The sequence below is a fragment of the Lolium rigidum genome, chromosome 2, assembly GCF_022539505.1.
Source record: "Lolium rigidum isolate FL_2022 chromosome 2, APGP_CSIRO_Lrig_0.1, whole genome shotgun sequence".
NCBI lineage: Eukaryota > Viridiplantae > Streptophyta > Magnoliopsida > Poales > Poaceae > Lolium > Lolium rigidum.
The window spans coordinates 250,413,652-250,428,701 of NC_061509.1; the positions used below are offsets into that span (position 1 = coordinate 250,413,652).

The 15,050-nt window shown below is 42.9% G+C and overlaps 3 protein-coding genes across 3 annotated transcripts; 2 read left to right on the forward strand and 1 right to left on the reverse strand.

Moving 5' to 3' along the window:
• Positions 1-629: 629 nt before the first annotated feature.
• LOC124688524 (phenylalanine--tRNA ligase alpha subunit, cytoplasmic-like) lies at positions 630-3,718 on the reverse strand. The gene is made up of 11 exons (XM_047222192.1): positions 3,545-3,718; positions 3,347-3,469; positions 3,114-3,215; positions 2,822-2,878; positions 2,493-2,548; positions 1,977-2,069; positions 1,661-1,751; positions 1,530-1,567; positions 1,406-1,444; positions 1,023-1,099; positions 630-947 (listed from the first exon to the last, which is right to left on the reverse strand). Exons 1-11 carry the CDS (start codon positions 3,701-3,703, stop codon positions 859-861), a joined length of 924 nt encoding a protein of 307 aa, XP_047078148.1. The 5' UTR covers positions 3,704-3,718; the 3' UTR covers positions 630-858.
• A 298-nt stretch (positions 3,719-4,016) lies between these two features.
• LOC124693254 (methionine aminopeptidase 1D, chloroplastic/mitochondrial-like) lies at positions 4,017-8,527 on the forward strand. Its single transcript, XM_047226726.1, has 10 exons — positions 4,017-4,141; positions 4,247-4,316; positions 5,197-5,425; positions 5,902-6,063; positions 6,139-6,180; positions 6,575-6,646; positions 7,036-7,115; positions 7,711-7,808; positions 7,906-7,953; positions 8,145-8,527. The coding sequence occupies exons 1-10, from the start codon at positions 4,039-4,041 to the stop codon at positions 8,288-8,290; spliced, it is 1,050 nt and encodes a 349-aa protein (XP_047082682.1). The 5' UTR covers positions 4,017-4,038; the 3' UTR covers positions 8,291-8,527.
• Positions 8,528-9,131: 604 nt separating this feature from the next.
• Positions 9,132-13,308, forward strand: LOC124693255. The gene is made up of 6 exons (XM_047226727.1): positions 9,132-9,518; positions 9,606-9,747; positions 11,344-11,439; positions 11,577-11,696; positions 11,843-12,105; positions 12,908-13,308. Exons 1-6 carry the CDS (start codon positions 9,261-9,263, stop codon positions 13,016-13,018), a joined length of 990 nt encoding a protein of 329 aa, XP_047082683.1. The 5' UTR covers positions 9,132-9,260; the 3' UTR covers positions 13,019-13,308.
• Positions 13,309-15,050: the final 1,742 nt, after the last annotated feature.

A 15,050-nucleotide genomic window follows, 5' to 3' on the forward strand; every position in this document is an offset into this window, starting at 1 on the left:
AAGAGCCTTCTTCTTCCCCGACCCGACCGTAACCTAACGAGGAGGCCGCACCAACCAATCGAGCGGCGGCGCAGGTCCAAATCCACAGGACTCTATCTTTCTTGGTCCTCCGCCGTCCACTGGTGCCCTTCCCCGCACCTCTCCCTCCCTCCCCCACCCATTCCCGCTGCCTCATCTCATGAATCTGCCCCTGCAGATCCCCGCATCTTCGCCCCGATCTAACCGTGGGTCAGCGCCGCCTCCGATCGTGCCGGACATCTCCCCTTGTTGCGTGTTGCTGCTGAAGAGCGCATGCTGCCGGCCAAACTCGTTGAGCTCGTCTAGACCCCTTGCTAGCTGAAGTTTTGCTAGATGCGTTCTTCTGTGTGCCATGTTTCTTTTTGACCACCGCTGTTTGGTGTTGTTTACTGCTAGCTAGATGTTTGCAAAATTATTTTGAACAAAGCTAGCTGATGCATCTGTTCTAGTTCTTTGGTGTTGAATTTGAATGTTAATTTGTATCAAATTTAAACAGAGATTAAAAGAAGAAAGACAAAACGGTTCTTTGGTGTTAAATATTTTCTTTGCCTTTCATTAACTGTTATTATGTCATATAATCATTCAATCTATTCAAGAGTTACAGAAGCTCATTTTCAAACATGTACCATGATTATACCCTCATACAAATGCAATACATTACTTTGACCATCCAAACAGGATCTGGCATTCAACTAGGATATCAATTCTAGGTACCAAATATCTAAACATCCAAACAGAAATATTGGTATTGATCTCAATGCGAATGTCAAAGGATATTGATATTGCACCGAATGCAATGCCAAGCCTGCCAATACAAACATCCAAACGGAGCCTACAACATTACCCTTTGGAGCCATAACCACCAGACTGATGGATTTGCTTTACTTTCTCAAGATAGTCATTAGGTAATTGTGTTGTTGTAGAAGGGGCTGCAAAAAAAAAACACAATCAATTAAATATGTTTCAATCAAACTGATGACTAAACAGATTCACAGAACTTTTACCTTTGAGGAAAAATGTATCATGTGAATCCCGAGCAGGATGCTGTTGTGGCTGGAACAGTGCATCAAAATTCCAGAAGCTACCAAAGGAACAGAAACCAAGGACAATGTTAGATATATATGGAATCTTATACAGGAAATAATGATAGGCTCAATACGCTACGTTATCTTTAAGTTGTCAGATGGTGTTGTCTCCAATCTATTTACACCTGAAATAACTTTCATTGTGGAGATCTACTTACAAGTACTGACCACAAGTAGTGTGTAAAAATAACAATACATTGTCTTATTTTATATAGCATGGCATTTTATCATTTGAAATAGGACCAGTGGAGTTTAGGCACAGCCTATGGTTACTTTTGTGTAGTAAAAACATTGGAACGCACCTGCTCTCTACAAACATGTTTGTCGGCATCTCAATGAATCTGTTACATCAATAAAATGAATTAATTCATTTTCCAAATATGGTTTTCTAATTGCAAATATCACGAAAAGATGATTTTTGTTTACCCCATCTCGATGAAAATGTTTTGGATGCTCTCTCGGACCTGACGCAAGTCCACCAAATAACAACTTTGAGTTATACACTTTATCACAAAAGCTGTATGAAAAAATTGAGCAACTGTAAAAAATAAAACTACCTCTAACAACGGGTTCACATATCCTGTCGGAATAGGTTGTCCCAGAGCTCCATAATTATAATCTTTAAATTCCAAATCCTTCCAGTCACCACTTCAGGAAAGAAAAAAACACAGTAGTTTAAAAAATTCAATTAGCACGACAATAAGTGTATGGGGTATTGGGGTATACATAAAATATACATGAAACAGTTAAACTCTGGCAAAATGTTGTTGCATGGAGCCCATGACAGATAGTATAAGTACAGCTGGCTTCTTTGGAAGAGAAAAGGATAATAGCCAGATCATAGTCCTCTTGAGAGAAGACGCATCAAATTACCTCTTGAGATGTTCTCGTGTCACATCAGTTGCCAAAGTTTTTCTCTTTAAAACAAACTCAGGTCCTTTCTTTAGTGAATACCAAATTGTTTTCCTGAAAACAGTAAAGCAGGTGCGAAGATTAGGCAAAATTTACTTCTATTATAAGGTAAAAATGACTACTACGTGACACCAAATTTCTTATGAATGTGAGGAGGCATTGTAATTTGCTAGAACACACATATAACAAATTAAAAAGCGTTCTTCTGAAATTTAGGAGATCGCTGGTATGGAAGATCATGTTTACACTTAAAGAGCAACAAAAAGACAGATAGTGAGCTCTGCTGACTTCCAATAGGAAGCATGGCCTTTTCCCTCTTTTGTGTCGTGGTTTTCCGAGCAACCATGATTTTCAATTGCCAATCAGAGAATCTATGGATTCTCCAATGTGTCTCAACAATGTAGAACAACTATAGTGTCCAAGAGCCCAAGTAATCTTGACTACACAAAGTTACAAACCGCAAAAAGAAGCACTTACTCCTTTGTTACAAGCTTTCTTTTCTTCAAATCATCAATCACTTTGTTAGCAACAACCTACATAAAAATGATTTTTCTTAAAGGGAGATAAAGAATCCACATTAAAATGGTAGGGAGCAGTATACTGCAATAGAGTATGAACAGATTAAGAAGTACCAATCTTGTCAGAGGTAAAAGGCTCTGATGCATTGATAAGGATCAAAAGAAAACTTCATACACTATCTACTGTACCTAACAGCTATTTATGTTGTGCCACTACACAGTTCAGTAAATGGCTCAGATGCAAGTGCAAAACATGTGATGAATGACGAGCAAATAAGCAACACAAACCTCCCCGTTCTCCAGCCTCTTAAGCTGCTCTTGCAACTCATCCTTGGTGTCCGCAACCTGAATGAAACAAATAAGAAGTTATCAGGTGTCATGCCCAGGGATAAAACCTTGACGATAGATGAAAGCACTGCCGAGAGACCTTTACTGAACAAAAAACTAGTTATAGCACTTTGAAAGAGTTGAACTATGACCAGCCAACGACATGGCAACCTGCTGAAGTGGACTCTATACGATGAGACAACATGGGCTAAAATCTCTGGATACATGAGATAAACCGAGCTGAACAACGCACCATTCGCAGGACGAGGTCTTTATTCCCCTTCTCGAAGCCAATCCACTTGTTCCTGGCGGCTGCCTTCATCCCAATGTCGAAGACCACGTCCCCCAATTTCTCCTGCAGTTGCATCACTCTAAACATCAGCATTCCCCAGAATCTGAACCCTTGGCTCCAACTGAGCACCTAAACCCAAACCCTTGTTGACTCCAATTGGACAGCTAAAGCAGATAGAGAGAGAGAGAAATCACCTTGAGCGCGGCCTTGGAGGCACCCTCGGGTGGGATGGCGGCGACGAGCTGCACCTCGGGGGAGCCCCTGGCGGCGTACCCCTTGGCCTCGTCCGTGAGCACCCACGTCTCCTTGGTGATGTCCTGCGGGAACGCGAGCTCGTCAGTCAGTACTGGGATAGATGAAATTCGGGGGATTGTTGAGGGGGAGGGGAGTACCGCGCTCTGGACGATGCGGAAGGCGGCGAGGCTCTTGATGACGTCCTCGAGCTCCTTGTGCGGGACGCCGAGGGAGGAGGCGAAGGAGCGGGAGTCCGCGATCTCGGCGTTGGTGCTGAGGTGCGCGAGGAGGCCCGCCTCCACGTCCCTCGTCGCCATGGCGCGGGTCGGAGCGGTCTCCGGCTAGGGTCCGGGCGGCGCCGGGGAACGAGGGAGACGGGCGATGCGGCGGCGGCGGCGGCGGCGGCGCTGGACTCGTTGGGGAGATGGAAGAAGGGATAGCGGGTCGGCTAAATATGTCAAGGAAAAGTGGGGGTCAAGAAAAGTTTCGGCTCGAGCTCGACAAACGGCTGGAGCTCGATCCGCTCGACTCGGCTCGAGCCGAATAAGCCGAGCTGAGCCGCGAGTCTCGCCCCAAAACGACGCACGCCCAGCCACACCTCTTCTTCGGTTCCCCCTCTCATATCCCGCTCGAGAGCCTGCGGCGAGCTCCCATGGCGAGCCCGTCGTCGCCGCGCCTCCTCTCCACGCTCCTCGCCGACCGCCTCGGCGCCCTCTCCGCCAGGCCGCTCCTCCGCACCGGCTCCCCGGCTAGAGGTTCGTGCCGCTCCCCGCTCACCGGACGCCCCGCAGCTGCTCGCCCCGTCGCATCAGCGGGAGATTTTTTTTTTTTGCTGAGATGGCTCGGGTCTCCTTTTGCAGGGCACAGGCGGGTGACGTGCCAGGCCACGAGAACGCTCTCCAACTTGGTGGATGCCCTCTTCAATCGGAGGTGAGCTCCAGTTCTCCAGAGCTAACCGTTTCCTTGCCCTGCTTGTTGGATTATCACAACAGTTAATTAGCCGCTCGCGAATTGTTCTTCCTTGGTAAATAGAGTGGTCATTTTCAAGTGGTATGGGTAGCACTAGTAGGATAAAAACATACCTGTATATTGATGCAACTTGACCCATCAATGAACGCATGATGGCCTGATTTTGGTACTACTTATTTGGAAGGTACACATATGACATATATTTCCCATATTCTTGATCAGCCCTCTACATTGAAACCGCAGCTGGGAATGTTAGCTTATTGCTTCCTGGTGCCCAGTACATGGCAAGAGTAAATTCCGGGTACTCCCGTTCTTGCTAGTTTCACTATTCACTAAGGCAGTGGTTGAAGCTTCATACGCATTTACATTTACATATACTATTTTGAATGTGTGGGCACCATCAGTGATGTCGTGCCAATCTACAAAACTTTGAAATTGGTCATATCACACTCACTGAGAGGTTTCAGGATTCATCATGAGTTTGCTGATCTTAATGAGTTTACAAACCTAACAGTATTTGAAGTATTGTTAGATAGGCGGGTATGGAATTCATGGAGTTTACTGATCTTAATGTAGGTTTGTGCATGTATGTACTGTATAAGCTGTTCTGCTCATACATGCTTGTATGACATGGCATACAGTATGCTATGCCTGTTACATGTATTACTTATATAGATGTATTAGTTTACGGTTTGGAATCAGAGATAATGGAGAATACTGTTGTATTGGTCTCTTCCTGTCGATTGTGTCCATCGTTTGTAGGTCTCTGATATTTTTTATATTGTATGGAGCATACATGTAGATTCACATTTGAAGTTTTTTCTTTTTTGGACTTCCACAGAAGTCGGGATGACTCACTGGAAAATAACCCTAGACGCCTACGACCTGGGAAAGTGTCTCCTCGTCTAAGCATTCCCAATCATATACAGCGTCCTCCATATCTCAATTCCGGTCAAAGACCTCACATGAACAATGGACCTGAAATACATGATGAAAAAGGGATTGAATGCATGAGGGCTTCTGGAAAGCTGGCTGCACAAGTTTTGAAGTTTGCCGGGACACTTGTAAAAGTAATGCTGTTATTGCCATAAGTACCTGATTTTTCTTTTTAATGGGTGGAACATTACATTCACAGGGGAAACCTCATTCCATTCTTCCATTACTTTGTTAAGAGAAAAGAGCATACCGAGCAAATGATCATCTGGTAATGCGCATATTAGACACCTTTGAAGTTGTTTGGCAAGTAGTAGTAGTGCCTTCTCATCTAAAGTATTGCATCCGCTGAAAATTATTCCATGTCAAGGGGGCCTGACCTTGCTCCCCTCCATTACTGTGCTCCGGCATGTGATTAGATTTTATCGTGCCATTTACTTTTCTTGTGTCCTATACCTAAAACACAGAAGTAATTGTATGTAGCCCTTAAGGAAGTATGACAATCGATTTTCTGTACACTTGATGTATGATCATGCCTGTTATTCTCGAACTTCCCATACACTAGGGTGGTCTAAGGCTCAAGTATCAGAAACTGATTTGTTCTTATTTACAGCCAGGCATCACAACTGATGAGATAGATAAAGCGGTGCACAAAATGATAATAGATAATGGAGCATACCCATCACCTCTTGGGTATTGTGGATTTCCAAAGAGTGTCTGCACTTCAGTGAATGAATGCATCTGTCATGGGATACCAGATTCTCGTCCACTTGAGGTAAGCCATCCAGAATCTGGAGATAATGAATTTGAACACGTGCCAAGAAATTTACATTTGATCATTTTTGGGCAGGATGGCGATATCATCAACATCGATGTTACTGTCTATCTCAATGTAAGCCACGGATATTAGAATAATCTATACATCTGCTGAACTGACTAGTGTTTAGTCGCTATGCTTCTCTCACAGACAAAGTACAAATAAAGAAAGAAACTGAAGTTCTTATTTCTCGTAGATACCCTTTCTGATGATTTTCTAGAGGATCTTTTATTATATCGATTTCTCGCATGGTTGTGAACAAACATCCCACATTTCTTTTTCTATACAAAAGAATATAAAACCTAGGTTGTGCTTTGGAAGTTATAACTTCGCATGTGCAGATTCAGTTGATATACATTATGTATATATCGATTATTGTGCGTAGTTTTTTAAAAATAAATGCGGATGCTATATTTGGTCTCTATATTCATACATTGCATTTTTCTGCTCAATGCATATTTGGTTCCAGGGTTACCATGGTGATACATCTGCTACATTTCTCTGTGGGGAGGTTGATGATGAAGCAAAGAAATTAGTTCAGGTTATCTCAGTTCTGCGATAAAAGTATTTGTTTAATACTCTCTGTCATTAAATATGCATTAGTCTACGAAAGCATGAACTCCTGCTGTTTGCGGGCATTAGCGGTGTGCCTGAAATCCCTTTCATATTTTTCTTATTTTTTTGCCTCATGTACTTCCACAAGTGGTCATCTTTAATCTTTAAACAGTCATATATGCTATACGATTGAGGATATGTACCAGCGCAATCTGAACATAATTCATATGTATTTTGAATTATATAAGTGTACTAAACACTTCTATTTCCAGTCATATGGCAATAAGATCACATAAATTTTTCTTAGAGAAGCTAAAGGTTTTTTCTGTGCATTATTTCGTTCAAAGTTTTATCGAATGTCTTTTTTTCAACCAGGTAACAAAAGAATCCCTTGACAAGGCTATATCAATCTGTGCTCCTGGGGTGGAGATCAACCGCATTGGTAGAACCATACAGTAAGTAAAGGGAGAGGCTGTATTACGAAGTTTACATACACACTTGTATTTTTTTTCATTAGTTTTTTTGCAAGCTGTTGATTCTGTAAGCAGGGGGTTCATAATTAAAATAAACTGCAGAAACTGTAGAAATTGGTGCTGTTTGGCTCTTCTGCATCTAGTACAGAACTTGATCATTCCCATTTTCTTGGACTTTGATTACAGTGGACATATAAGAATGGCTGCTTGTTTCTGATAAGTAATGACTTATTTAGTCCTTGACTAAACTATATGTATCTTATACATCCAAATTTACTACAAATCTAAGACATCCTTTATGGGACGGAGGGAGTATTAAACATACTTTCCTCATTATCCATGTTAGTTTGTGTTGCACTGTAGTTGGTTTTGTTAGAATTTGGATTTTTTTTGGTACCAGTGCTCAGTACAGTGATGCACAGACAGAGGTAGACTGTATGCTGTTGGAGTTTGCTTTTACATAATTAATTGAACCCTTATTCCTTTCATAGACGTCTGATTATTAGTCTGCTTATTGGATATCCTCGCCATTTCTTCAAACTGAGCACTACCTTACTGAAGTTCTCAATTTTTGAAGGGACCATGCAGACAAGTTCAAGTACGGTGTAGTTCAACAGTTTGTCGGCCATGGTGTAGGAAAGGTGTTTCATGCTGAGCCTGCGGTGCTTCATTACCGTGAGTTCAACATGCGAAACTATGTGTTTTACTCGATGCTATCTTAAACACTATTGCACTTCTAGTTTCCATGGACTAACACATCTGGAATTTGCAGGAAACAATGAAAGGGGCCGCATGATTTTGAACCAAACATTTACCATAGGTATACATTTTTTTCCACTGTCTAGTATGCGCACATAGTGGTGTCCTTATTTCTGTCATGAACTATTGATGAAAGAATGTGCAGGCCTGTTACCTAAACATAAGAATGGCACAAGTCATAACTGCAGTCCTCTTGAAACATGCTTTTTTTACTGTAGTCTAACAGACTGGCTTGCTTGTTCATGTCATCAGAGCCGATGTTAACCATAGGCAGCACAAACGCTACCATATGGTCCGACGACTGGACCGCGGTGACAGAAGACGGGAGCTTGTCAGCGCAGTTTGAGCACACATTACTGATCACGGAAGATGGCGTGGAAATACTGACACAATGTTAAAGCCCGGGTGAAGAGGGGAAGATGGCAATGATCCTGCATTTTTTTTCTGGGGCTAGTTTTGCTTCCATCAAATTCAATTGCAAAGCTACATTAAGCTTATATGCAAACATGCATTTTTTTAATCTAGATAAGTCAGTAGGTTCATGTAAAGAACTAGAGTGTTATAAGAAGTTCAGCCTCGCTGTTGGGATTACAGCGTGAACAGATCAAAGATCAGCCTCTTTGATGTTGCAAGCAGGCCTGATAATTCTGATGGAGTTGGTTGGTTCTGGCTGGGGTCGATGAATGGCACGTTTTGCCTCATCTGTTGGTGGGAAAAGATCTGCTTTGCTTTGTTAATACTTCACCACGATTGATTGTGAGCTTGATTAGTCCCCAGCCGTTTCATCAATCAGATGCTTGGTCCATTCACTAACCCTAATCACTTCGCTTGCAGTTAAATTAAACTATTCTGGCTTGTTAATCTGCCATGGTATGTTCTGCTGTGCAGTCCAATGGTAAACCTCCACGTAGAAAGAGTTACATTAACTAATCCACTGTGATCTCACCGACCAGAGCAAATCTTCGCAACCGCTCCACTAAACCCCGACCTACACGCTGTCGGTAGTCCTCTAAATACGCTCACTGGCACGTGGGGCCCATGTCGCCGTCCCACGCTAGGACCCACCTGTCAGGGAGTAGGAAAATGCTTTATCCCTACCACCTTTACCGCACCACCTTCCCATGCTCGTCTCCCCCCAATTCCTCCACAAGTTCCAACCTGCGGAAACGAGAGGCGCGCCCAACCCGGATTCTAGAACCTTCCGGCACTGTAGCAACCATCTGCCGCGAACCCGGCTAGCCTGGCGTGGCGGCGTCTAGCCCGCGCGGCGCGTGCTCCTCCGAGATCGAGGAGCCGGGGAGCTCGCGCATCGGGGGCCGCGGACCGCAATGCCGCGCCGGCGGCGGTAGGGATGGCGGCGGCGGGCACATGGCGAGGGGCGTAGCGCGTGCGGCCTCGTTCGGCGGCCGCGCGACGGCGGGGTGGTTCTCGTACCGGCGCGTCACCGTGGCCGTCTGCATCGGCAACCTCGTCGCGGCGCTGCTCGTGCTCCGCTCCCTCACCTCCCCCTTCGCGCCCGCGCCCGAGCGCGTCGAGGTCGCGCGGTACACGGAGGAGCAGATTCGGAGGGTGCAGGAGTCGATCCGGATTCGCCGCGCGGCGGAGCCCGTCGAGCTCGTGCAGGCGGTACCAATCTAGCATCTCATTGCCGAATTTGATGTACTCCGTGCTACTAGTTCGTATGACTTGCGATCTGATCCTCGAGCTATTTAGGTGAAGAAGCTGCGGAAGGTCTTTGCGCGGGAGGAGAAAAGGCGGCGGGAGCTGCCGCTGGAGCTGAAGCAGAAGGTGGCGTATGACATCGTGGGGCGGCTGCGCGATTTAGGGGATAACAGCAGCGTCATCCAGCAACGAGGTATTCTGCATATCTTGTTCCAGATTAACAGACCAGCATCGTAGTACTGCTATTTTTGTGTGCAATGAAGTGAGCTCCTGACAATTAAGGAATCCGGAACCATCCTAGTACTATAGGATGTGGAATCTAGCTATTATATGTTTCATAATACGTGTCCTTAATTTGGGCCGGTATGTCTCTCTTGTCTGGTTTGGTTGGGACAGGCCTCTTTTTTAGAAGCATGCCATCTGACGTGTTCAGCAGAGGGCTCAAGTAGATGTCTAGATGACATTCTCTTGCTTATTTCGACTAGTTTGCCAGATGTTGTTGCATTAGAACTGCTCTCTTGCTGATGTCAGTTTTTGTAGTTGGCTTTTGCATTGTTATACATTTTAAGAAAGGCTAGTGAAAACCAGCGACATTCTATCCATGGGCAGGAAGAGCAACCTTCCTGACCTGAACCATCAAGAATATGTGTCATAAGTTTATAACTCCATGAGTCAATTCCCTCTTCTTAATTTTTTTTTACTTCTGTGCATTTGGATGGCCAATCGGTGTATCAACCTAGCAGTGGTTCCGGATTCTTTAATTGTATTTGTAGCCTACACATATCAATTTTACGTGTTTAGCAGAAAAATGGCATATGAGTTCTGTGAAATGCAGATTGTTAGGGAGGGGGCTAGTGGGTTGCTTGATGGTATCAGCTACCTGCAGATTTTTTTTTTCAGTTATGTTTTGTGTGACTTCCTAATTTATTAGCACTAACAGTTAAATAATGTTTTTGCTGTTCATTACTTGCATTTGCTGCATACATGATCTTGCATTTGCTGTATTATATGTTTCATAATATGTGTGCTTAATTTGAGCTTGTATGTCTACCTTGTCTGGTTTGGTTGTGACAGGCCTATTTTTTAGAAGCATGCCACCTGACGTGTTCAGCAGATGGCTGAAGTAGATGTCTAGATGACATTCGTTTGCTTATTTTGACTAGTTTGTCAGATGTCGTTGAGTTACAACTGCTCTCTTGCAGATGCCAGTTTCTGTAGTGGACTTTTGCACTGTTATATATTTTAAGAAAGGCTAGAATTGTGGGGTTTGAAAAACAGAGACATTCTATCCATGAGCAGGAAGGAGCAATCCTCCTGACTGAAGTAACTGAACCTTCAGTAACCTGTGTTATAAGTTTATTAAGTCCATGAGACAATTCCCTCTTCTTAATCGACATGCTATATGTTTTTACTTCTGTGCAATTGGTTGGATGGCCAATCTGTGTATCAACCTAGCAGTGGTTCTGGATTCTTTAACTGTATCTGTAGCCTACAGCATATCAGTTTTACGTGTTCGGCAGAAAAATGGTATATGAGTTGTGTGCAATGCACATGGTTAGGGAGGGGGCTGGTAGGTTGCTTGATGGTATCAGCTACCTATGTTTTGTGTGACTTCCAAATTTATTTGCACTAAGAGTAAAATAATGTTTTTGCTGTTCATTACTTGCATTTGCTGCATACATGATCTTGATTTTTTTTGCTGTGTAATAGCAGCGTTCCTTTGATTAAGTTAAGTTGTCTTGGTTTGTGATGTTGAAGTGATCATGTTTGTTTTTTCGATATATGACAGAAGCTCTGGAAACATGGCGTGTTGAGATGCTAAAAGATACCAAAAGCGCGTCTATACAGAATTCGTCAAAATTGGGCCTCTCCAATGAGGAAGCACGTATGTGAGCGTTACCATTAAAAGCTACTTCTACATTTATGATTTATTTTCTAGTGATTTGGTACCTCTTCGGTGCGTCCAAAGTATTTCTTTTTTTCTTTCTCAATTGTTATACTGGGTTTCAACCTTCTCCATAGGAATGTTAAAGCGAAGCCTGGAGTTCAACTGGCATGCGCTATTGGAGGATATTGGTCTTTGGATACCAGTAGAAGTCCCACACACTGAACATGATGACAAACCTGAGAATGAACCAGAAGGTTGTTTCTCTAGCATTGTATATATTTTAATCATGTTTTATAAAGCTCAGCACATAAGTGGTGTCAAGTCTGGCCATTTTGGTTAGGATTATAGTTATTACTACAGAATAGTATTTGAATTGCTCAAAGAGATTGAATTGTTGCAGAAGAAGAGATAATAGCAGGTCCACCTTTGAATCCACAATGCAATGCTGAGCTACATGCCGATTATGGTGGCGCTGCTGTGAAATGGGGCTTAACGCACCACAAGGAATCTGCTGCTGATTGTTGTCAAGCATGTCTAGACCAGGCTAAGAATGCCAAGCCAGGTGAAATGAAGTGCAACATATGGGTTTATTGCCCATCAGAATTTGGTTGCTATTCACCGGACAAATATGAGCATAAACATCAGGAGTGTTGGTTGAAACAGGTATGCCTGCTTGTTCTGCGAGTCTACCTTACCATTGAATCTTTTGCCCTTATTTGCATCTTTAACCATATTTATTTTGTACAAGTGTTATGATTATCTGATTTTTCCTATTCCTGGTTTGGCACCTGAGTTCTCTTAATGCTTATGCGAAATGGGATAATTTGCCGTTCAGTACCTGTATGTTATGGTCTATAATTCTTGGAAGTTTTAGTCATCTGCACTACTCCAGCTTACTAAAGCCTGTACACTTCCAAGTGTATTTTATTTTCTTTTTAACCAAAATTTTCATTGTGTTGAACTTTTGAGCTAGTTTCAGTAATAATTTAGATGGTACATTGGAGAAGTTTGTGGTACATACTTCGTGGGGCTAAATATAAATCCATCCACACAAAATATGTTATATGCTATAAAAGTGTGTGGATGTATGGTTGTATTTTACATGTAGCTTTATGTTGAATCATTGAGTTGCTCTTTCTGTATTGTAAAATTGTCAAAACTTCAGTTCTTGTAACAGCCGTTTCTCTTATCATGTTGTATTGGTTATAGCGCAAATCTTGTTTGTGACCACATGACTATTTGGAGGAGTTAGGTTCAGATGCTGCACTCACTATGCGATTGTTGAACAAATCAGATTGACCTTGATATGCACTCCCACTGTAATGTTTATCTTCGTATGAGGCTTTGTTCTATACTTCTGTATACCAAATTATTAATTTAAACTGCTGAACAATGTTAATTGTATATATTCTGTTAAGATGATATCTGACATATCCATTGCCCTGCTTCTCGTCACGCTTTGCAGGATGACCGGCCTAAACTGAACTTCAAAGACAAGTACACCGAGTCTTACAGAGATTCTCATCCCAGAGCCCCTGTTGTTGTGCCCTGGATGTCAGGTGTCACCAGCGTGTAGCCCAGCGGCTCATCCGAGATTGGGAGATATTCACTGATCTTCACTGACAAACCTTCATACCATTCTTTCATTTGCCACGATACTGTTTTGTTCTTGGTGTATATGATGTAAAACATAGATTAGACTATTTGAGAAAGAAGCCTCCTTTGAGGCAGGCTTGTTGAGGGTGTAGGGGCGAGGGATGTGGTGTCGATGAAAAACTAAATCCAGTGATACAGGTCATGGTCACCTCCCACTTTTCCACTATAGTTGGTTTTCTATTGGAGTACGAAATATCCTCTGGGTTCTGACGTCTATAGAAACTTGGCGCCATTAATTATCGTGTTCTAGAAAAATATCTGTAGGTACCTTCTACAGTTATATGTACAAACCAATGCTCGGTAACTTCCGTGGTAAACATATATGGTGGACCCGATGTCAACACCTCTGTAGAATAAAAGGATCAGTGTTTGATGGCTTTTTAGATACAGGCTTTTCTTCTCGAGATGAGAAGGGCAAGGGTACCCTCACTGAATAATGGTAGCTAGGGTTTGGTGTTATGCCAGTAGTTTTGAATGCTTCGTCGGCACTGGGGGAGCCCGTCGCCGTTTCTGGTGGCTCTCTAATTTGTGGTGCACCTATGGCTACATAGATACATTTTCATATAATTTCTTTTATCGGAGGTTGTATATGATTTGAAACATGACGCCATTTTGCATAATATATCGAAATTCATGTTTGCTATTTTCCTTAAAACTAATGACATAACACATGGTCATCTCAAAGAATTTTATTTTTAAATTTTTTATTTTTTTCAAAACTAAAAATGCGATACCGATCCACCGGGAGGGTGCAAACCTAGGAACTAGTAGTAGGGTGACCAAAATAGGGCATGCTACTACTAAGCTGATTAGCAGCATGCTCAAAATGAGGCACGTGGCTAATATTTTGGCGGATTCGTGTATATTGAAAGCGGATGCGCAAAGACACGCACGATCGGTATGAAGATAGATCACCATGCGTGCGTTGCGGGTACTTTCTAAACCCGAGTAAAGCCGGGTCTACCTACAAGTAGCATGTGGAGAGAATTTCCTACTCGGAGCGTCTCCGATCCACCTCTACCCGACGTGGATTCTGGGTTTCGGTGGGTTTCAACCCAACAAAAACTGGGCTGCCAAACGATCTGTCTAGTTTTGGTTAGCCGGGCTCGAAAACACTCAGATCCACTTGAAAACCGGCCTACCAAATAAGGCCTTAGGTATATGGTGGAAGTTCGCATGCCAAGCTGCAGGCTAGTTCGATGCAGAAGGGCTCGCTCTCGCTTCCTTAATTTCTTGTGCAGTCGCTCCTTATGAAATTGCGTGACCGCCAACTCGCACCATGGCGCGTTTGCATTCTGCCGCGTCAAAGTACACGTTATTATTTTCTTGATCAAATGTCGTTCAAAGCTTGCCAACTGCAGTTTGGCACAATGCTGATGCCGGACGAAGGACTTTGCGCGCAGTCATAGTATTGGCGTTCTAGTCTGCCACATGTTGATGATCGAAAATCACCTCTCAAGTCTACTTTCTAGATTTTTCTTAGGTGAAAACAGTTCATTAAGACGAAACCTTAACTGGGTCATGGCACGATGTGACAAACACAATCGGGAGCAGTTCACCGGCTAGGATTTTCTTAAGTGGAAGTATAGTTCATTAAGACGAAGACTGAACTCGCCCGTCAGAATTATTGGTTGTCTACATCGTTTAAATTAAAAACGGTTAACGTAAGAGACGCACAACAACTATATAAAGACTCGTTGGTCATATATCTATTCGTAGTTTGAAAGTTACTGAGTCTTCATCTGGCTGGATTACTTGGTCATCATATATCTACCTATTTCGATTAGCAGACTGAATAAGTAATTTCATCTTGTCATTTTTTTCAAAATTTCGAAATAGTTTATCAACACTTGACTCAACGACTGCAAATATACATATAACATGCGTATAAGAAAATTGAGATCTCAACCATTCTTTATGGAACACCTACACCGATTGTCCCTCTAGTTGAG